The sequence below is a fragment of the Misgurnus anguillicaudatus genome, chromosome 12 (genome assembly GCF_027580225.2).
Source record: "Misgurnus anguillicaudatus chromosome 12, ASM2758022v2, whole genome shotgun sequence".
Taxonomy (NCBI): Eukaryota; Metazoa; Chordata; class Actinopteri; order Cypriniformes; family Cobitidae; genus Misgurnus; species Misgurnus anguillicaudatus.
Window position 1 is genome coordinate 22127165 of NC_073348.2, and position 22335 is coordinate 22149499.

Sequence of the window (22335 nt, forward strand, 5' to 3'; positions counted from 1 at the left end):
AGATACATTTACCTACAAATACAGATTTTTCATCATTTTCCTTGGTCATGTTCCTTGCGTTATTTAAAGAACACTGTGCAGAATCCAAATACGATGAGTCAGCAATAGCTGCAACATGCAGGGCAGAGTGCCAATGTCAAATCAATATATCGTGATAAATAGTCTGTAGTTTCACTATATACTGCAAATTATTGTTTTGTTTTAGGAACATTTTAATAATGTAAATTTCGATTGTAATGCCCTTTTTTGTTTGTTTCTATCTAACAGCTTACGTTGGATCTCTATGGAAATCAATGGGGGCATTTAAATGTTGAGAATGTACAAAATCATTTAATGAGGTCTGATGCAAATGCCGCCATAACGCCACCTTCGTCAAAATAAGATAATGAAAATAAAGATAGGATATATTTCCCACATCACTTCTTCGATTGAGTCTCATTAAAATTCATTTGTTTTTCAAGTCTGAAGACATCACGCGTGCGTGGTTTGTTGTGATTCATGGTTCTGGAATTCGAGAATCGATTCCTCGATGTTGTTTTCGATTCTTTTTTTCCCCACTAAGGACCCTAGCATACTTCTGAACTAAATACCCCCAATACAATTCACTATAAAGCCCTTAAAACCCAAGAGATTGGACTCTAAAAATAGTCATGTATCTGTCAACTGTCTCTGAAAAGACCAGCACAGCTTAACAGAAATAAACCAAATCATTAAACAAAGTAAAACTTCATATTTTAATCATGGGATAATGAAAGTAAACTAGAAAGTAATCGGACTCTAAAAAAAAACAAAAAAACAATTAAGGCAGAATATCTTTACAACCCTTAAAACCGACTCTCGAATCCCAGCGCCTCTGAATCAAAGAATCGATTCTTTTTTAATCAATTCTGATCCCTACGTCACGTCCTTGTTTCAGCAGCAAGTCCACGGAAGTAGAATGGATTAAACGACGACGCGCGTTCGATTCGGTCTTCAGTTGTCCAGCTGCAAGAGTTGTTACACGTTTAAATGAGGTTACTGACTGACAAAAATGGAGGAGTGTGATGAAATGGATGAATATGTGACAGTTGCTGTCCCTGGCAAAAGAAAACGTCGCTACGCAGACAATTCCGCCCGTTCTAGGGCGAAAGAAAATCGGTACAGTGGCGTTGACAAGATTCCGCAAGTAGCGTGTACACACAACAACAGTGTTACGTGTCGGGCTGGCGCGCTGACAGAGGCGGACATAACATACATTAACGCAAAGCTGTATACCAGCCGTGACAAGGTAAAGCAAGATGCGATCCTGCTGTCTTACATGTATGTAATGCCGTGTAAGCGGAGGCGGCGGAAAGTAAAAGCCGAGGAGAAGCAAAGACAAAGAGATTTGACCATCAAATACTTCGTCTTAAAAGAAGACACAACCATAGTTCCCGTGTGCCAGGCTTCGTTCCTCAGCATTTTCGGTAAGTTTATTTCCTCATAATATATCCCTTTTCGTTTTGCATTAACGCTGTCAACATTGACATTTCTGTCAAAATTGGTGGCATTTATTTCAAAATCTGTGACCTATTTGTGTTTGTAAACAACGATGACGTGTTTCCGACTTGAATTACATGTCTTTGACTGTATTATGTGGTTCAGTGGGTTTCAGTATGACTGTATATTACCATTCATAATTTAAACCCACAGCTGGCTTCAGATCAGACGTAGTGGAAACACTTTTATTATATCACTACTAAAGCATAAACTGGTGAGCTGGTTTTAGCTGGTCTCCCAGCTTGGTTTTAGCTGGTGTAGCAAGCTGGTTTAGCTGTGTTTTGGTCACTTTTTAAAATGGATTTAGCTGGAAGACCAACCAAGTTAACCCATCAGCTTTGCCAGGCTGGCAAACCAGTCATGTCATATAACAGCTACTGCCACCTTAAACCAGCTAAAACCAGCTTATGTTGGCTTTAGCTGTTTTTTCAGTAGGGTATAGTGCTAAAAAAGGCACGCATGATTGGTTGCTCTCGGCACGTATTATACATTCATCAAATACCTCTCTTTAAATCCATTTAATCCCGGCCTCGGGCCATTCAGCAATACCGGTTTGTTGGCAGAATCCATTAAGTGTCTGAAAAAGATGTTAATTTTCAAGAAACTGTGTCGGGGGGGATTTGCATCCGAGCCAGTAGATACATGCGTAGATAAACACATTTAATAAATAGGTCATATTATTTACATATTTTAATTATAAGTTTTAAGATCCGAAATGCATTAGGTTGTTTTTTTAGTCTCAAGTATTAATATGTACCCACTCTCAGTTGTGTTTAATCCAGCCATTTGCTAATCCTGGCCTCAGGCCATTCAGCAATTCTGGTTTGTTGGCAGAATCCATTAAAAAATGCTAATTTACAAGAAAACATGTCAGACACACTTAGGTTATGCATCCGAGATTTTCATATTTCACAGCCAGTAGATACATGCATACTGTAGAGGCATATATTTAATAAATAGATTATATTAAATACATGATAGATATATTGATTGATGAGGAGATGGATAGGTAGGAAGATAGATGGATGGTTGAATGGATGGATAGATAGGGAGATGGATAGATAAGTAGGCAGATACTGTAGATAAATAGGCAGACAGATAAATAGGCAGATAGATATATGGATAGGGATGGATAGATAGATGGATAGGGATGGATGCTAGATAGATGGATAGGGATGGATGCTAGATAGATGGATAGGGAGATGGATTGATAGATAGGCAGATGGATGGACGGATAGGTGGACGGATAGGTGGATGGGGATGGATAGGTGGATGGATGGGGATGGGTAGGTGGATGTATGGGCAGGGTCCGAAATTAACACCCGCCAAGCGCCAAATGCGGGTAGATTTTCCGTTTGGCGACTAAATTCAAAAGGCTACCCGCCACACTGGCGGGTGATTTTCATACCAAAATATTAATGCAATATAATGTGTTTGCCAGTAACTGATCTGGGAACGAGGTGAGCTAGCCACAGAACGTCTCTACGCTCCAAGTCTCGCACTAGAGACGGTCTGTTGCTAGCTAGTACTGCAGGTAACTTGCGGTCGGCAGCTATCTGCTGCATATTAGCTATCAAAATGCATCCCCGCCCTGCCCGTCGGGCTATCTTGACTTATAGGGAGGAAAACATATATTTAAATGCTTATGCATTTTTTCACAGGTTTGGATGGGTAATAATGGTGTATGAAATTCAGGCATTGGGAATTTAAATTACGTTTGAGCGCGCGCTCGAGTTTTACTTTCACTTTCGCGATCGCTCGAAAAGACGCAGTACAGAAAGCAATCCGTCATGATTTGTCATGGATTTGTTTGGCAAATCCTCCAACTTCGTCCTGTCAGTCATTACTATCCTCACGTAAGAAAATTAAATCTCTCGCAGCAAGCTTTAAAGTGATATAGATTGTACGGGCAGTGAAGAGAGTGACTCTGTGCAGAATCTCTCTTAAAGCGACAGCAGCCCCTGTTTTTCTGATCGAAAAATGATCCAATCTGTAACTGGATGATCCAAACTGTGAGTTTTGTGACCCACTAAACCACTTTTAAATGGTGATTAAATCTGGTGTGTGGGGATGAGCAGGAAAAGTTGGTTTACATGGAAATCCAGTCTTTTTGGTTGTTTAAAAAACAACAGCATCAAAACAACAACAAATTTGTGTTTTGATAGATGTTTTGTCTTTATATTCTACATTAAAAGTACTGTATTTTTTATTCGGGCTACTTGCATTCATTTTGGGCTACCAAAAACTGAAGAGTGCCTGCCCAAGGGCTACCAGGGATTTTGAAATTTTGCGAGCCCTGCCATGAATGCAGCAAATTAAATTAATGTACATGTGACAAAAAAGGCTGTTTATTATTCTGGCCGGTAAAAAATGTGTTTGGCTGGTGGATTTTTTCATCTACCAGTCCCCGTGGCAGGTGAGCCAAAAAGTTAATTTCGGACCCTGTGTATGGGGATAGGCAGATGTATGGGGATAGGCAGATGTATGGGGATAGGCAGATGTATGGGGATAGGCGGATGGATGGGTAGGCGGATGGATGGGTAGGCGGATGGATGGATGGATAGGGATGAATAGATAGATGGGGGTGGGTAGATAGTGGGGTGTAACGGTACGTGTATTCGTACTGGACCGTTTCAGTACAGGGCTTTCAGCACAGTGCACATGTGCACCGAATGGCCGAATGCAATCTTTTGTGTGCGGAACATATAGGTCAATTTTTGTGTTTCCACACGAACGTATTAAGTGGCGGAAGTCTCCGCGTTCAGGGCAAGTCTTCTGTCAAACATATAACATAATTCGGCCAGCAGAAAGATTTTTATTTATTTAGTTGTATATCGTTTGATTATTGATGTTAACGTTTGCGTGTCGCGTCTAAATACGTCTTTCGTTGATACGCAATCATGAGTCGCGCTTTCTGTGACAGCGAGACTAAGGAATGCGTGATCAGATTTTTCATCTGCACCTCACGTCAATCATATCATTGTCACAATGCGATCAGATAGTCTGGACCGGTGCTTCCAGGTCCTGGTCCTCGAGGCCCCCCTCCCAGAAAGTTTTGGATGTCTCCTCGTTTGGAACACCTGATTCAACTTATCAGCCTCCTTCCAAAATGGTAAACATGTCTCCCTAACAAGCTGATGAGTTTAATCAGGTGTGTTAAATAAGGAGACGTCTAAAACTGTCTGGGAGGGGGGCCTCGAGTACCAGGATTGGGAAACACTGGTCTGGACAGATAAGAGCTGTAACCCGGGCTTACTCAGCTGTTACTCAGCTGCGGAGGGGTTCGTTAGTTTAAGTCACCACTTACATTGGCAACACAAACAAAGATAAGGAGAAACGTGCAAAAGATAAAAGATGGCTATGTATGCAACTCACTAATCTTAATATGAGTGTATAATAATAATAAGTATATCATCATGTTGCTTGCTATGCAGTTATACATAGAGCAGTAATATTATTTTTATACAGAGATGGTACATAACCAATTCAATATTGTGAAAGAAATCCAAAATAAGTCAAAACAGAAACATTTTAGTAGAAAAAGTTGAAGAGAAGGTTAAGAAAAGATTTACCTACTGTTATAAAATAATTTAAAAAAGTATGTTATTTAGTGGAAAACTGCAGCAGTATTTTATTTAATATTTTTTTATTTTATATATATTTTATTTATTATATTTTAATAAAAAGTTTTTAAAAAAGTGTAAACAAATTGTTAAAAAAAAGTTTATAGTAATAAACAACCTGCAGTTTAATGAATGCACCGAACCGTGATTTTTGCGTACCGTTACACCCCTAGTAGATAGATGGATGGGGATGGGTAGATAAATGGATAGGGATGGGTAGATGGATGGATAGGGATAGATAGATGGATAGATAGAGATAGAGATAGGGATGTATAGATAGAGATAGAGAGGTGGATGGAGGGATGGATGGAGGGATGGATGGATAGATAGATGGATAGGGATGGATAGATAGAGAGATAGGTGGATGGATGGATGGATGGATAGATGGATACACACACTCTTAGAAAGGATGTGTTTATTTTTTACACATCTTTGCGCGTTAAGCTTTTAACACATTGTGTGTAATTTTTTGTTGATTTTGTTAAAAGTAGCACAAAATATGTTGTTTCAATAATAACAGATGGATGGATTCAGGGACAACACATTTAGTGTGTTGAAGATAGGTAGGTAGGTAGGTCGATTGATTTGTCTCAAATATGATTGTGTACCTACTCCCAGTTGTTTTTCCTGACATTTGCATTTTCCTCTCTATTTTTTATATTTCAGGTGTCAAAAAAGATCGAGTCCAAGGCGTTGCGAAGTATTGGCTCGAGAATGGCAAAGCACGTCCTGAAAACCGTGGCGGTCACAGGCAAAAAGATGAGGAAGCTGCAAAGAGGCAGAAGGTTCGAAGCCACATCCAGTCTTTTGCTTGCAAAGCGACCCGCTACGCCCGACGCGGGGCACCGGGGAGGAAGTTCCTTCCCGGTGACTTGAGCGTAGCGAAAATGCACAGGATATTTCTTGAGCAAAACCATCAGGAAGTTTCGTACTCGCTCTACTGGAGCATCTTCGTCTACGAATTTAACCTGGGCTTCGGTCATCCCGCTAAAGACGTGTGCGCTGCGTGCGTCAAATCCCGCATCGCGATTAAAGACCCCGACCTGTCCGCGGAAGAAAAGCGGGACAAGATTCTAATGTACACGGTACACTGTCGCCGCGCACGTCAGTTTTTCGACACGCTACATGATGTGGGCGATACTTACACTGTTTGCTTTGACATAATGGAGAACCTAGTCCTTCCAAAGTCTGCGGTTGGCCATGCGTATAATTCTCATCATCTATACATGTATGTGTTAGCCATAGTTCGTCACCGCGGGAGAGGTGAACCCCAAAGAAGGCACGAGATCAGTCTCTACACCTGGCTTGAATATCAGAACTCCAAGGACAGTAACATGGTTGCTTCAGCTTTACAGCACTATCTCACCTCAGTCGCTAGAGCTGATCTACATCAATGTCAGAGTCTCCGCTTGTTCTCAGATTCCTGCTACGTCCAGAACAAGAACATAAACGTTCTGTCCATGCTGTTTGCGCTCCGTAGCCAACTGTTCCCTCAGCTTAACATCACCTACTTCTTTCCGATTCGAGGACACAGTTTTCTTCCGGCAGACCGAGTGTTTGAAAGGATCGAGCAAGACATTGAGAAAAAGGCAGCCATTTTGATGCCAGAGGAGTACTGCGAAATTTTAAGGCAGCACGGCACCGTACATGAATATGGAAAAGATTGGCAGTGCTACGACTTTAAAGAAGAAGCAGGCAGGTTCACAAAGAGTCTGAGATTGGTGAAAATAAGCGATGCAAGAGTACTACAGATCTCTGGAGATAAGCTGGGGTTTAAGCCTTCGTTCGCTGGAGAGTTTTCCCAGCACTCCGTGCTGAAACGGTGGAAGAAGTGGTGTCAGTTCAATCCACCTCTACTTCCAAATGTGAACTGCGTTAAAGAAGAGAAGAAAACTGACGTCATGAAGATCCTGGGCGAGATGGGAGTTGAAAAATCTGTGCTTGATTTTTATGAAAACATCCTGTCGAATGCTGGCGATAAGGACTTTGCACAGGACCTTGACGATAGTGATGTTGAATAAAAGTGACGGCATCTAATTCTCCTTTGCATGCGTAAAAGAGTCGATGTGCATCTAATAGTTATTGGGGCGGTTTCTCGGACAGGGTTTATCCTAAAATGCATGTTTGAGATACCTTCATCTTGCATATATTAACATATATCAGTGCCATTGTTTTGTCCCAAGATTTACACCAGTATTGTTTTTTTTTTTGTAAGATATGTTTGTAAAAACGTCTCAACTATAACGTCCTAATATAACTAAGGCCTAGGCCTGGATTGATCTAAACCCTGTCCGGGACACTGCCCCATTGTATTTTAAATACATATTATTATATGTAGTTTTGCCCATGGTACTGTGTAGGTATTGTGTCAAGTCTTCTGTTTGTCTATAGGTTGTCATAGTTACAATGTGTGAATTATTTTTGAGACTTTACCTTTATTCAGAAAGGACAATGAACAGTGACTGGAGAGAGTTAGGGTGGGATTGGGAAACGACCATGGATCACATTCGTATTTAGGTCTCTTGTGAGTACTTGGATGTGAATAAAAGCCCTATCTGGCAGTTACATGGTTCACAGCGCCCCCTAATGCGTGCTTCAGTTTTTTCATTTTTACATTTTGAATTCTGACTTTCGTCATTTGCAATGTTCTAGTTGCATCTTTAGTAATTTTGCAACTTTAATTTTATTATGTCTTCTCCAAAGAAGTGTTTTTGACACAAAAAAAATAAAAAACATTGCATGCACTTGGAACGGGGGTGGGCGTTCCTGGTCCTGGGGGGCCGCTGTCCTGCGGGGTTTGGCTCCAACCCTTATCAAACACACCTGAATGCCATTTCCAAGTAATCCTGCTGCCTTTCATTAGATTTTCCGGGGGTGTTTGGTTGGGGTTGGAGCTGGACTTTGCGGGACAGTGGCCCACCATGACCAGGAATGCCCACCCCTGACTTAGAGGGTCTTGCAGTGAGTCAAAATTGTTAAACACTGATGAAATTAGTAAAGTGACATTTGCATTTCAAATACTGACTAATAACCTTTTCATTGCCATTAAAGGGAAATAACATAAACATAAGAGCATGATAAAAAAAATTCATTTATAAGAAAACATGTCAGAGAGTTTTGCACCCGAACTCTTCTTTTGTATGCCAAGGCTCTTTTAAATAAGGTCCTTATAAATGAAATGTCAGGTATTTCACTATGAGACCGTCTATCTTGGAGTATAAATATGCCAAGGATTTCAGTAACCCATAGCAACTGCATTGGCTGTAGGGGGAGGAGCTTTAGTTTTAATGCAATGCATTGATTGGCTGAAACCAATGTCCTGAGGTTTTGTAGTGAATGATGACATGGCTATTATCTAGGATGTGTAATGATCCACAGGGATCGCTGTCATAATTGTGGTTCATAAAAGTGCATTATGGTATTGTTAACTCATTGCTGCGTTAGTCATGCATCCTTCTGCTCTTTGCTTCTGTAATGTTTGGATGGATCCTTTGTCCCTTTTGTTGCCCAAACTGTATTTTACACTGTTTGCACCCCAATCCAGCAGCCTGTAAAGGGAGTTTTTAAAGCAACTCTTTTGAGCGGGTTAGGGCAGGGTTGTTATGGTAATTAGGCTTTTGGAACTATTATTGTCAAGCCTCTTTAGATGGAACAAAATGCTCTTGTGTCTGCAATGAACGATTTGTGACAGTGTACTCCAAATGAAATATACCAAAAAAATTGCTTTTGCTTATAAACATACATTGTGTCCGAAATTGTGTATTGTGACAGTATATACAGATTTAGATGAAGTGTCTACTTCTTCACTGTTGAAACAGTAAAGCAATTCCGTTCAAATGTCAACCCACCATGAAATTTTTTTTTACCATACATTTTTAACAATACTGATATCTCGGATGTAAGTGCGATGTAGTTTTTCAAAGCATTTTTCCCCATAGTTAGGTAAGACACAGCTTTCAGAATTATCACATCCATAACAGAGAAACGTCACATCAGTAATGTCTCTTTCTCTTAAATGTGCACATCAAAATGAAAATAAAATATTTTATGTTCTTTAAAGAGCCACCCCTTCTCCATTTGTTGGGTATTATTGCTGATAATTATTTTTACATGTGCTCTCCCAAAAACTTTCTTTGTCATTTGTGTCAAATCCATATTTAATATTAAAAATGTGTATTTTTGTATATTTTGTATATTTCAGGTTTGAAAAATGATTCAAGCCCTTCTTAGAAATGACACATTAAAATTGTGTTCGATTAATTTAAAATACCTCATTAAGAGCAATATGTATATATATTAAATTAGTTTAAAACAAAATGAATATGAACTATAATTTATTGATTTCTTTTTAATTGCGTTAACACAATTAGTTTGAGTTTGGGTTCTGGAAAAGAATACCGTTTTTTTATGTCAACCTAATTTTATCATGTTCAGTCCACTTAATCATTTTATGTTGGGACAACATGAATTATTTTTTATTTTTTTTTTGCTATTACTAACTGGGCATTGGATCTGGAGAGTAATTTTTTAATTAAGTGTTATTTTATGCATTTTTAGGTAAAGAGAAATAGTCTTTAATGTTCGTTTATCTTATTGATTTAGAAGCGTTTGTGTTATTTTTTTTTCAAATTGTTTGGTTACCATCGTGCAGAAGAGAATATTTTTTTCAAATTGTTTGGTTACCATCGTGCAGAAGAGTGGCGCTTGTGTTTAAGTTGTGGATGTGACGTATTTCTCTCAATGATCACTAACTGTGTAATGCCTGTTTGGAGATCAGTCTCTTCTCACATGCTCATCCAAAGTATCATATGTTATTATTATTAGCATGCTAACATGTGCTCATGCTAATTAGTATGATATAAAATGTTTTATTTAAAATAACTGAATTGAGTTACTCAGACTACACTACATTGAGTTATTAAAACTACAATAAATTGAGTTAAATCAAACTACACTAAATTGAGTTATTTAGGCTACACTAAATTGAGTTGAGGCAACTACACTTAATTGAGTACTGCCATCTACTTTAAATTGAGTTGGACAAACTCAATATTTTTTAATTGTGTAAAGCAGTTTTTTTGTGAGTTAGGGGTACACATTTATATTGGATGGATATCCTGCCCACAATCCAACATGTTTGCAATGTCATGTGACCCGTACTTTTGATCACCTATGACTAACAACAGCCGCAAACATAATTTACTCAATTGATAAACAAATACAATTTAACCACAAGGAAAAAATGTATATCACACTCAAAAAAATTCACCCTTCTAGCAGTTTTCCAGTTTTTATGTATACCATCTTCTATTTAGCCCATGGGATAGAAAAGTGTCCAACTGATGCATATGTTTTAAAAGTGTTGTGTTGTTGGGATCCAATATTGACATGTTCATTTAACCCAGGAATTAGGTCTGTTCATATTTTAACCAACCATGGGCTGAAACAACCCAGCATTTTCACGGTGTACTAAGAAATCTCTGCGAAAGTTGTAGACCATCCGGCTATGTCTCACATTCCTAGAGTTTTTCATATTTGGGGACATACTATTTATTTTTGCATACTAATTTTCATTTACTAGTTTTATTACATAGTGTGAATGTGTGCGGGCCATTATGAAGCCAGAAAATAAAGCTTTTTTTGAATGTACTATTTTAATAACGTTATTTGACTTGCTGTCTAAGACGCAACGCGTATTTTATTTAAAGCTTACAAAAACAACGATCTCAAACGTGCACATGACGAAAAATAAAAAATAGCAAGTCCTTGTGTCCATTCTGGACACGCAAACGTTACGTTACAGCTGAAGCGCGTGGTGCTGAAAGGACAGCGCCCTTAACTTTTAACCTGCATGGGCGTGGCTTCAACTATTAAGCAATGATTTTTATAAAGACCGTCTGAAAATAAAATAAATTAATTAATGTGAGGTCCTATGTAAAGCTTTGAGTACGCCTATATGTATCTTTGCATCTTTAGCATTTACTTGTATGTTGACCAGTCATGAGTGCCAGCAATGATATCGCGCAGCACAATGCCAATTAAGCGACACGCCATCCGGAAAAAAGAGCCTTCGGATATGGACATTACATGTTTAACCCTCTAAACACCGCATCACTTCCGCTGTTTCCCTTCTTTTCATCCCTCCAGCATCATCCGTCGATCTCACGTCTTCTGTTAGGTAACACAAACTGTCTGTCTGACATCGATTCATTCAGTATAGATAATGTTTTACATATTAATCTTCATTTAGTGTATTAAATGTAATTTAAAAAATGTGACGTTGCATGGGCAGTTATTTGCATGCATTCTTCAGATGTATTGTTCAACAGATTGTTCAACATCTTAAGTATCATCTATCTGCGTTATGAATGTGCAGGGTTGGATAGCGATAGATGAAACCCGCTGTTTCTCACACCTCAGACCAAACCCACATTGGCTGCACGGATCATCTTGCGCTCTAACCGAATCTTACGTGCCTTTAAATTTATAGTTCAGTGTTGAGAGAAATGTCTGCTGCCGGGGATGTGAATGCCTTTCTTCAGACGATGGGAAGCCCCAGTCAGCCTCGACAGAAATTCTGTGGTGTGTTCTGCCCGGTGGAGGGCTCGACAGAGCCCAAAACAGTGGACTTTGATCCGCACTCCTCGGGGAAGGGTCGTGTGATAGAGAGGCAGAAAGATATCTCCAAACCACGAAAGGTTGAGATCAGAAGAAGTACCGGTAAAGAGATTCTGCAGAACCTAAATGACGAGGTAAGAGCTGCAGATAGGGATTGTGCATAGTCATGTGGGTGGAAACACCTAAATCTTTCAGTACTTGAGTGCACATTTTCATTTTATGTATGCATTTTCAATTTGAGCTTCCCTTGCTAATAATAACCATAAATACATTCAATGTGTTTTGTGCTTATATTTTTATATATAATTTAAGGAGTGTTTGTTTATATTTATTTATAACTAAAAATAAAGGTAAACTCTTTCTACCATATGGGTGATATAGTATATTCTTTAATATAAAGTGTATTTATGCACTAAGAATACTGATTTAATGATTTTAGTTATAATAAGCAGTTTAATAATCAACAGACAATTACAACAAACTAGATATGATGTTCCATAGTGTTTTTATTTCTATTTATACAAACATTTGGTGGTTGAATTATTAGCCTTGTCCTATATATTTTTTATTATTTATGCAAAATTATTCATGTCTTGAACTTACTAAAGCTACATTTGTTATTAACCATGTTGTAAACAAGTCAAGAACTTATGTGATCATTATGCCCTGAGCACTTTTAAACAATCAGAAGTTAAAAACTGTATAGGCGTGGTCTTGACCCATTCTTTTGCTGAAAATGAACAGAAAATATTATATTTTGTAAATTACACCAACAAAACATCTAATACGGTTGTTTTAACAATGTCAGTCCTTGATCCTTGGAGCCCAATATTCCAAGAGGTTATATGTGTGGGCCTTAGTAGCTATGGTTACTTCATTCCAGGTACCGAGACAATTTTGCTGAACAGTGCTTAATGATGATTGAAGTACACCCCAACCAACCTTTAAGAACAGTACGGGAACTGTTAAAAAGCTTAACCTCCATATGACTCTAAAGAAATTGTGCTAAATAGTACTAAAAGCTTGTAATCATAGGGGAACCATTTTTACCTCTATAGGACCATAAGTGGTGCTAAAGCATGACTATAGCACCACTTATGGTTCAACGTAGCACAATATGGTTCTACACAGGTTCCACATTGGTGATGTTTAGCACTAAAAATGGTTCCCTTATGATTACAAGCCAGTGAACCACTTTTAGTGCTATTAAGCACCTTTTTTTGCACCTTTTGATTTTACCTGTATATAGAAAACGGCACACCACCATGCAGCGTTTCTCCAATATTTTTCTTCCATATTAATTAAATGTTGTTATTCATTCCCAGCTGACTTTTATACATATTGTTACATGATACTAGGATCTAAAAGCTGCAATGTCACCAAAGTGATTTAAAGCGATGCTTTGTCCTCACTGATAGATCCTAATGACCGCAGAGATCAATGGTATGTTTAGGCCTACTGCATTGAGACCGCAAAGCACCCAGAATCTACAACCTTGTCTTTAGCCTATACATGTAAAGTTGTATTTGTGTGTTTAATTAAACAACTTTTTTGTCATATTTTATGTATTCCTTTTCACTGAAATTTGATGTCTCAGTGCTTATAGTGAATATAAATGTAAATGTTTAAAATTATATTGTAAATGTATTTTCCTGGAGATTACAATACAATTATAATGACAGTTGTTTTATTGATAGTTGTTTTATATCAGTTTCTATCTAATCATGATCACGTGACACTAAAACTATTGTCTGAAGCGTTGGTCACTCTGGACTCTGGGAGGAGCTGTCCAGGGCGGGGTTGTGCGCATGCGCGCTGCTCTCCTTCGTGAAAATCTCGTTTTGTCTCAGACGGTCTGTGTGGACTTGGTGCATCAGTGGAGAAAGAGCGAGGAGAGGAGATATCGGGCACGGGTCCTTTGTCTTTGATTTATAGCGCGTCTGTCTCCTCCATTCGGCTCTTATTATCTAAACGAAGCCATTTCCCCCTCAAAGCAGACCTTTACATCCATTATAGCAGTGATAACGGTCCATCAAAGGGAATAAGGCGTACAGAAGATGTCTGGCTATCAGGGCAAGAAGAATATTCCCCGCATAACCAGTGAGTCACGGAATATCTGCTTTTATTTGTTGATATAATAAGTATATCATAACATTGTATTGTGTAAATGAGTGTATTTACATTGACAGTGTGCGCAATAGCAGCTAAACGATCGCTATGCGTGAATTCTGTCAGGTGCTAGAAACCGGTAACGCAAATACTTGCCGGTATCGCAGATGTGATGTTTTTCCGCAGTTAAATGTGATATATGTGTCGTTAACAGCAATGCAGCAGGATTGCGTTCAAACGCGAGATGCACATTCCTTCTACACAGCACGCGACGCGACAAATTCGCCCATTATAATGAACGAATCTGTCCACGCACCGTGTTACTATCAGTGATGAATCGTAGTATTTATTCAAAGTTTACTTTATCAGCAGCCATAATCAGAAATACATATTTAGGGTTTCTAATTTGAGACTGTTGCGCGAGGAAACGGACTGAAATGCGGACATAATTCTGAGGCGACACGGCGACGCTCTTTGTTAAGATCGTTATTATGAATTTAAGTAAATGTGATGGATACGGCATCGCATGACAGTTAGGTTATGTTATAGAGAGGAAACCGGCGTCGTAAATCGGTAATTCTCGCATTGGTGGACTGGTTTCCACTAAAAAGTCGTTCGGACAGTGGCGAATGAGGGAGCGGTACAGGATAACGGAAAATAAGCCAAGCAAGCGAAGGAAAATGATCTAATCTCCTTCCTCATCCCATTAGCTTAACTATGATGTTTTTTTGCCTTAAGTAATCCATATTTCTTGCAAATCCACCCTTCTAGAGTCACAATAGAGCAGCATAGCCTACATTATCATGCAGCCCCACCCCTCAGATTATAACATCTTTATGACATCACACTATCCCTATGTATGCAAGTTTGGGTATTTTTATAACAACTCATACAGAACGTAGCTGGTCAGTGACAGTCGGGTTTTCGTTTAGCTCGGCTGGTGGCGGGCGTGCCTTTGTTTCATTTGAAAGGGAGGACTTTTAGCTGGGCTTTGGCATGTGGGGGAGAGCTTCAAGGCCTTTCACGTTCTCCAGACTGTTAAATGAGATGTAGGTAGACTGCGGTTTCCATCCTGCATGTTCCGGAAACCACATACAGCCACTTTTGGTGATCTAAGAGGTTTGGAGAAAGGCCAGTTCGATACTTCATCTCCGGCACGTGCAGAATTGGAGGCCAAAAAATGCTGCTGCTGAGAAGTCGTAATATATTCAGATAGGAAATTAGATCAAAGAAGGAAATTACTAGAAAACGGCATATTTGAGATCAAACCTTTCACTGCGTGGAGGAAAAATATTGTAGCGTTATTCTTAGCTGTATATGCCACACCCTGTTACAATGTCTTTCAGGGTTGTTGTGACTAAATGGTACATTAACAAACTTTACAGTAAACGAAAAGGAATTTACACTGTTGATTGATATTAAATGCATTGTCTTAGCCTATTGTAATCGCTCACAGCCTGGTTTCTTCAGCCATAACCCTGGTCTCCCTGAACTATAGTGGAATTCATGCGGATTGCACACTTTGGACCTCCCAAGCACACTGTAACCCAAAGACCCCGTGCATAAATACAGTCCTCAAAAAGGCTTCTGGACAATTAAGTGAATTGTTTTGGCAAGAGCTGTAGAGCAGAATGGGCACTATATAACTAAAATGGCCTAGCAGCCATTCTCACAGACACAAACATAGCTTGACACTATCTATTGTTCATTTCAGTCTGATTTTAAGCTCATTTTTGGTTTATTGGATCTACGCACATTGTAATTTTTGATTTGGGGCACATGCCTGATTTAAATACACACACATATTTCACGCACACAGAGACACGAGCATGTGGCTTCAGTGCCGGTCTGATGTAGGGTTGCTGGAATGGTTAATGGGGTGGGTCTGGGCAGGCCAGCTGCATTGGTCAGCTGCGCAGACAGGCGGAGGAGGGTGACACCTTCATGTCCCTCATTAAAGATGAATGTTAGCTTAAATTTACCAACTGCCTGCACACTTTTAGCCATAGTTATGAGATCGGATTTCAGTGATTTCATGTTTATTTTCATAATTTACTTGAATGCTTAGTTAAGTTTTCCAGCCATAGGCATTTGTACGTATTTTAGGTAATTTGTATACAAAGTCATACAAAGGTAATCATACAAAAACATACTTTTATTAGAAACAGCAGTTATGACATGCATCTTTAACCCCGCCCCCAAACCCAACATCACAGGAGTGAAAGCAGATCGTAGTACGAATGAGATCATATGAAAAGGGTTCCCAGGGGTCCTTGAAATCCTTGAAAGTTTGTGAATCCGGGGTGGGGGAAAACAAGGCCCTGGAAAGTTTTTAAAAAGAAACACAAATGGATATAGGTCATTGAAAGTGCTTGAATCTATGTTGTGCAAGAAATATCTATTTATATTATTCTCTGTGAAGTGTATGACGACATAAACACTATAGACTTTTTTAGGGAACTTGCTAAACTGTTAGTTTTAAATGCTTATATCTCCTGTATGCAAATTTTAATCCATACCAAAAAAAATTGCATAGTCGTGTTTGACACACAAAAATTGTAACAACAAGGTAACATAATGTAACCTTGCTGTCACTTGAAATGTGTCCTCACATTAAGTGCTTGGATTTGATGGTATTGGAACTGGAAAGTCCTTAATAGTTCCTTGAATTTGACGTTTACCAAGGTGTGGAAATCCTGTATGAATACATACCATATAAAAAGTTGATTTGCTATGCTATAACATTGTGTTGCATTATTTCATTGATGCATTATTATTATTAAAGCACTTAGCCATGAATATTGGCAGTGCATTACATTGATTTTACATTTAAATTTATGCATGTGGCAAATGCTTTTATCTAAAGCAGCTTACGATGCATTCAATGTTTATAACATTTTTCTTATCAATATGTGTGTTCCCTGAAAAGTGAATCAGCAACCTTACATAACCTCAAAATAATTAATAATTTGTTATTATAACTCGGCACTGTTAAATGCTTTATTCACACATCTGAGTAGGGATGGGCGATATGGCCTAAAATCCATATTGCGTTATACATTGCAGCCTCTTGCGATAGCGATATGTATTGCGATATAATAATTTCAATAGACTTGTTTCAGAACAGGTTATATAGACCCTTACAAAAGCCAAACTGTTAAAAAAAAGTAAACCGTTATGGCCAGATTAGTCTTGTTACCTCTCTTAGCTGGAACTTTTGCCTGACACACTCTACAGCAGGGGTGTCCAGACTTTTTTGTGTGGTGATCTACTTTTAAAATGATAAAGCCGACAAGATCTATCTGCTAAAAACAGTTAATTATTTTTATAACACTAAACACTTTAAATGCTTGTGGGGACTATACTGCATGCATATATATATATATATAGCATGTTTCACAATTACTAGACCATAATGCCAATTTCGCGCATGAAGCAGCAGTTAACTTATGTAACTTATGGCTTAAATCCAAAAAATAGATGTTGCATCTGTCTTTTTCACGAGTTCCTCTGTTTCGCTGACGCTTTCATCCATGTTTATTCGGCTGCAGCTCGTGGCTCTACAGTTCGCAGGTAGATTGTGTCATCAACACGCATTATCGCGATAGTGCAATAGATTTAAAATATCTATCGTATGCCAATTTTCTATTGTTTATATTGCGCATCGTTTATATTGCCCATCCCTACATCTGAGGATGTGCATTATTTTTTAGTTCAAGGTATGGCTGTCACAATGATTAAATAATCGTCTCATCGCAATTGTTTGACCTCATCGCGATGTTTTCAGATCACCGCGATGATTGCGCATCTCTCTAAAAAACACAAGGGGGAGCTGCAGCGCCTGTATAAACAAGCCAGTATCAGATTACTTACACTGAAAAAAATGATTCATTGAATTTAATCAATTTTTTTAAGGTAAGTGGTTGCAATCAATTTATTTAAGCTACATTTAAACAAAAGTTTTATATTTTATTTTACGTTACTAATCTTTTTTGTTTAAATGTAGCTTAAATAAATTGATTGCAACCACTTACCTTAAAAAAATTGATTAAATTCAATGAATCAATTTTTTCAGTGTAGGTACTCAGAAATAAAGATACAAAAGTTGTCACTGGGGCAGTACCCTTTCAAAAAGGTAAACCTTTGTACCCAAAGAGTGCGTATTAGTACTTCAAAGGTACATATTGGCAGTTCAAAGATACATATTTGCACCTAAATGGTACATATTAGTACTTTTTTTAAAGGGTAGTCTACTGCCCCAGTGACAGCTTTGTACCTTTATTTTTGACAGTGTATAAATATTTACTGTGAGATAAACATTGCAAAAGAATTAATTTAAATAATCAAAACAATCTGTGAAAATTATTTTATAAACAAAAAAATGTATGAGAATTAAATGTCAAAGCAATAAACAGGCAATTAACCGTCATAATTGTCACAATTTATTAAACAATTAACCGTCAGCCAAATTTCATAATCGTGACATGTACCGCATTACAGTTGCATTAAAAGTTTAACTAACAGATTTATTTAATTTCAACAAATAAAGCATAAATATATGTGTTGTAGCCAAATAAATACATTTTAAAGAATGAATTACATAATTAAAAAGATAAAAAAATGAATACACTGATTGCCTGCTTGTTCATTTTTGTTTTTGCTTCATTCCTGATAATAAAGAACAAATTATAATACAGAAGAAAGAAATGATTATATAAATATTAAAAAGCCAACTTGTTCACATTGTTCTCATTACTGGAAACACAAGTGCATGTTTAAGTGCATTACTGCAAACACTTCGCTTGTCGTCTTGGCCGCATTACCACCTCGACTGTGCATTATTTTCGAATTATGCAACGGCCCGTCATCAATTATTCCTTACACATTAATGTTTCCATTTTCTAGATCTTTACGGTACCTGTGAAGTGACTGCCGTGATCCCAGTAAAACCAAGTTGTCTGGTCGGTTGCCATGGCAATCACAACAGCTTCAGCGCAACCCAGTGATCTATCCCAGGATGCTCGGCTGACCTTGTGCTTACACATACAGCACGATGACTCAAACAGTCTGCCAGTGCCCGGAATGCGTTTTCCACCCACCGCATTACATACAGGATTTCCCCATTCAACAGCGTAGTGATAAACTATGACTGTAGGAAAAAAAGCATGCTAGTGTGTCAGTTTTCTTTCAAGAGGATCATATGGAGATCAACTTGGCATTTTAACTAGATTTTGCTTTCTTAATAAGTGAGGGATGAAATTGCACGTGGTTAAACCCGTAGAGAGGAATCGATTTGGGTTAAGATGTCTACAAGACACAGAGAGTGTGGATGAATATAGCATGACTAGCATGCTTCTTTACAGATAGTAACGAGAGTATCTACGTTTTGCATTTTAGATTTTGGGGCAAAATCGGTGCGGTATTATGCATGAATTTAAATATAGCTGAATACGTTTGAATACTGCAGTCTTATTGGCAGATGAAAGATGAATGAAATTAATTCATTTATCAATTCAAATATAACCAGCAAGCACGGGCAGGATTATGAAGTGTCTGCGAATGACTGATGTGTATTAAGTCTTTGTAAATCTGTCCGCGCGAGCCACCATATGGTTTATATCAAGTCTAAACCATGCTTGATTTGACATTATGACTTTATCTTAAAAGGTCCCATTAGAGGGTTAAACAGCACCTAGTCTGTAACTGTAGACGGTGTGTAACCATTTAGGCATGTTTGGCAAATGTATGTTGCTATGAAAAAGTCTTAACCCTAAAATCATTTATAAATGACTAATGGCATGTGTTCAAATGTACACTTTCATTTATGGTTTAAAACAGAGACATTCAGAAGACTTCCTGTATGTATGTTCTCAATATGTTCTCATGCACTAAGTATCCGGCACCCCGATTTTCTGGAAGTGGTCCAAGAGAAGCATTAATTTAGGGATGAAGTCTTTTTACAGACTTCCTCTAGTTGACATTATGACCCGTTTGATGATGTCATAAAGCTTAGCACAGCATGGCCACTGTGATTGGTCAGCTCTTCCACAGAGGCCGAGTAAACAGATAACAGTGATCGCCTGGGTTATGTAATGGATGTTATGAAGCAGCTGTTCAGTGTGGCTGACCGCCAAAGCCACATGAATGCTTTCAGAAGCCCACGAGTGAAAATCCGTAGACACGAAGATCTGCTTTGATAATGCAGCGTTCCTTCGTGGAAGCTTTTCTAAAAGCCAACACTGATGTGTCTATGAATAATCTCATGAGGACCTAACCACTGCATTTGGCGTTGTTGTTGTTTTTTATGTTTTGCACTTCTATGCTCTCCTGAGATGTGTAGTAGATGTCAGGACACTGGAGTATTTTCTTTCATCACTAAGTGAATTAGGGCAGGGCCTGGGAATCCACCCAGGGCCTCATGTTGCTGGGTTGCCAACAGGCACGCAAAGAGACCCAAACGCGGACAGAGGCGTCTTTGTCCCCGTACGATGCTGAGGGCCTTGTGACTGGAATTGTTCCACTGTTCCCCTTTCAGTAAAATGACAGGGCCTTGAATGTAAAGGGAATTTGAGGTTGTCATGGCTGTGCCATGGTGTCTTTCCAACTTTACTGTAATGCTGTTGGGAAAGACGAGCTTTATTTAGTTTCATATCATTCATCCGTTTCTTAAACATGGCTGTTGATCATATTCAAAACTATGTACAAGTGCAGTTTATTTTCCAACTCACCCCAACTTTGCTCGATGGGGTTGACGTCTGGACTTTAAGGGGGCCAGTAAATGACCTAAAGCTCCTTATAATGGCCACCACTGTAGCATTATGCATCATCAAATAAAGCCATAATAAGGAGATTTAGGTCACTGGCCCCCTCAAATTCCGGACCCCATCGAGCAAATTTGAGTTGAGTTGGAAAATAAACTGCACTTGTACATTCAAAGGAAAGCTTTTGGCTTGAGTTGCAAAAAGCATGGAATGGGATAACATTACTGATGAAGAAGAAATATTGTCACTGTGCCAGACAGATGTGCTGCTGTAATTGTTGCAAAAGGTGGACATACCAAATATTAAAGTTAAAAGTGGATTAAAACAGTACAACTTTATCTTTCATTATCAAATTAATTTATGTTTTGGAATAAAAAAGTATATTTTCAGATCTATTAGGTGTTAGAGTTATTTTGGCTACCACTTTATAACGGTTCAAAATATCGATTATCAGTCTACTAGGGGTGGCACGGTTCATGAAAAAAATCAGAACCGTTCAGTTCGCTTGTCTCAGTTCGGAGCGTGTGTGCGTCGCACGGTTCGACGGTTCATGGCATGCGCAATGTATGTAACCTCGTGCCCTGTATGTGACCTCAGATAGTGGTTTCACTTTCGCGAATCGCGCGAAAGAAGAGGTGACTGGTGTGGAGAGTGAGTGCTGCATGTCATGTTACGTGTAGAAATGGCAAGTGGGAATGAAGTCTGCCCGGAGTTGGAGGATGCGCCAGCGTTCTTATAAGTTTGGTGTGTGGAATTTTTTTTTATTTCATGTTACCTATGATGACAGCGGAAATAAAACAATAGATAGAACTGCAGTCTATGGGTTGAATGTGTTCAAACAGCCACACGCGACAGCCTTCTCTCCGCCGAGTGATCTTATCTGAGGTACTGAAATCAATTGTTGTACGTCTTTTCTGACTTCTGCCGAGATCATACGGTGAACAGCGCTATTTTTAGCCTTTCGTTGATAAAACGAAAGCGACTGATATCCGCGTAGTTTCATTTTGCTAGCGTGTGAAAGCTGCGCGATCCCACCTCACAAATTGCCCCCAAAAGCAACCAGGACAGAAGTGCCCAAAAGTGGACAAAAGAGACGGATTTAAATACTACAGGTGTAAACGTTATGTTTCTCTCTCGTCCACATATATTTAAGCAGCCTCTCGGTGATAAATCTTAGAGCTACACTGAAGTTTGCTGTTTGATAAATGCAAGTTTTCTTTGTGTGCTAAAAACGCACATAAGTTCATGTATATGGCAATACACAGTCTATTTTTTGCCAAATGAATGAAAAGCATGTTGAAATCATCAATGTCTTTCCTCTTGCTGTATCAAAATCTCGCCTGGCTTTCCTCAGAGATGGTCCCAATAATGTGCTTAAAGTCAAATTCAGTTTGTGCATGATTACATGATATAACTTTTTAATACTGTTATCCTAAAATGGATAATTAAGACATTAATAAGATAATCCATTTCTGGAGTGTTAAAAAATGTAAAGAAAAAATAACAACAAAAACCGTACTGAACCGAGAACCGTGGCCATAAAACCGGGATACGAACCGAACCGAGGGTTTTGTGAACCGTGCCACCCCTACAGTCTACTTTATCTGTAATCGATATCGGCATCAGCCCTGAAAAACATGTCGACCCCCTAATACGAAACGACCCAAACTTTTTTTGAATGTTTTCAAAAGTAGATATAAATCTAC

General features: G+C 38.6%; 2 protein-coding genes across 4 annotated transcripts in view; both read left to right on the top strand.

The window, feature by feature from the left end:
- The first annotated feature begins 845 nt into the window (after positions 1-845).
- Positions 846-7722, top strand: LOC129447142 (uncharacterized). The gene is made up of 2 exons (XM_055208761.2): positions 846-1445; positions 5808-7722. Exons 1-2 carry the CDS (start codon positions 1031-1033, stop codon positions 7160-7162), a joined length of 1770 nt encoding a protein of 589 aa, XP_055064736.2. The 5' UTR covers positions 846-1030; the 3' UTR covers positions 7163-7722.
- A 3450-nt stretch (positions 7723-11172) lies between these two features.
- Positions 11173-22335, top strand: part of dpysl2b (dihydropyrimidinase like 2b) — a 29000-nt gene continuing 17837 nt past the window's right edge. Inside the window, exons 1-2 of one of the 3 annotated variants that reach the window (XM_073874121.1) lie at positions 11173-11319; positions 11632-11893. In XM_073874121.1, the coding sequence (XP_073730222.1) occupies positions 11648-11893 (246 nt within the window). In that variant the 5' untranslated portion in view covers positions 11173-11319; positions 11632-11647. Of the gene's footprint in view, positions 11320-11527; positions 11894-13579; positions 13859-22335 lie in introns of those variants that run through there. The other 2 variants (XM_073874120.1, XM_073874122.1) reach the window with 2 other exon arrangements.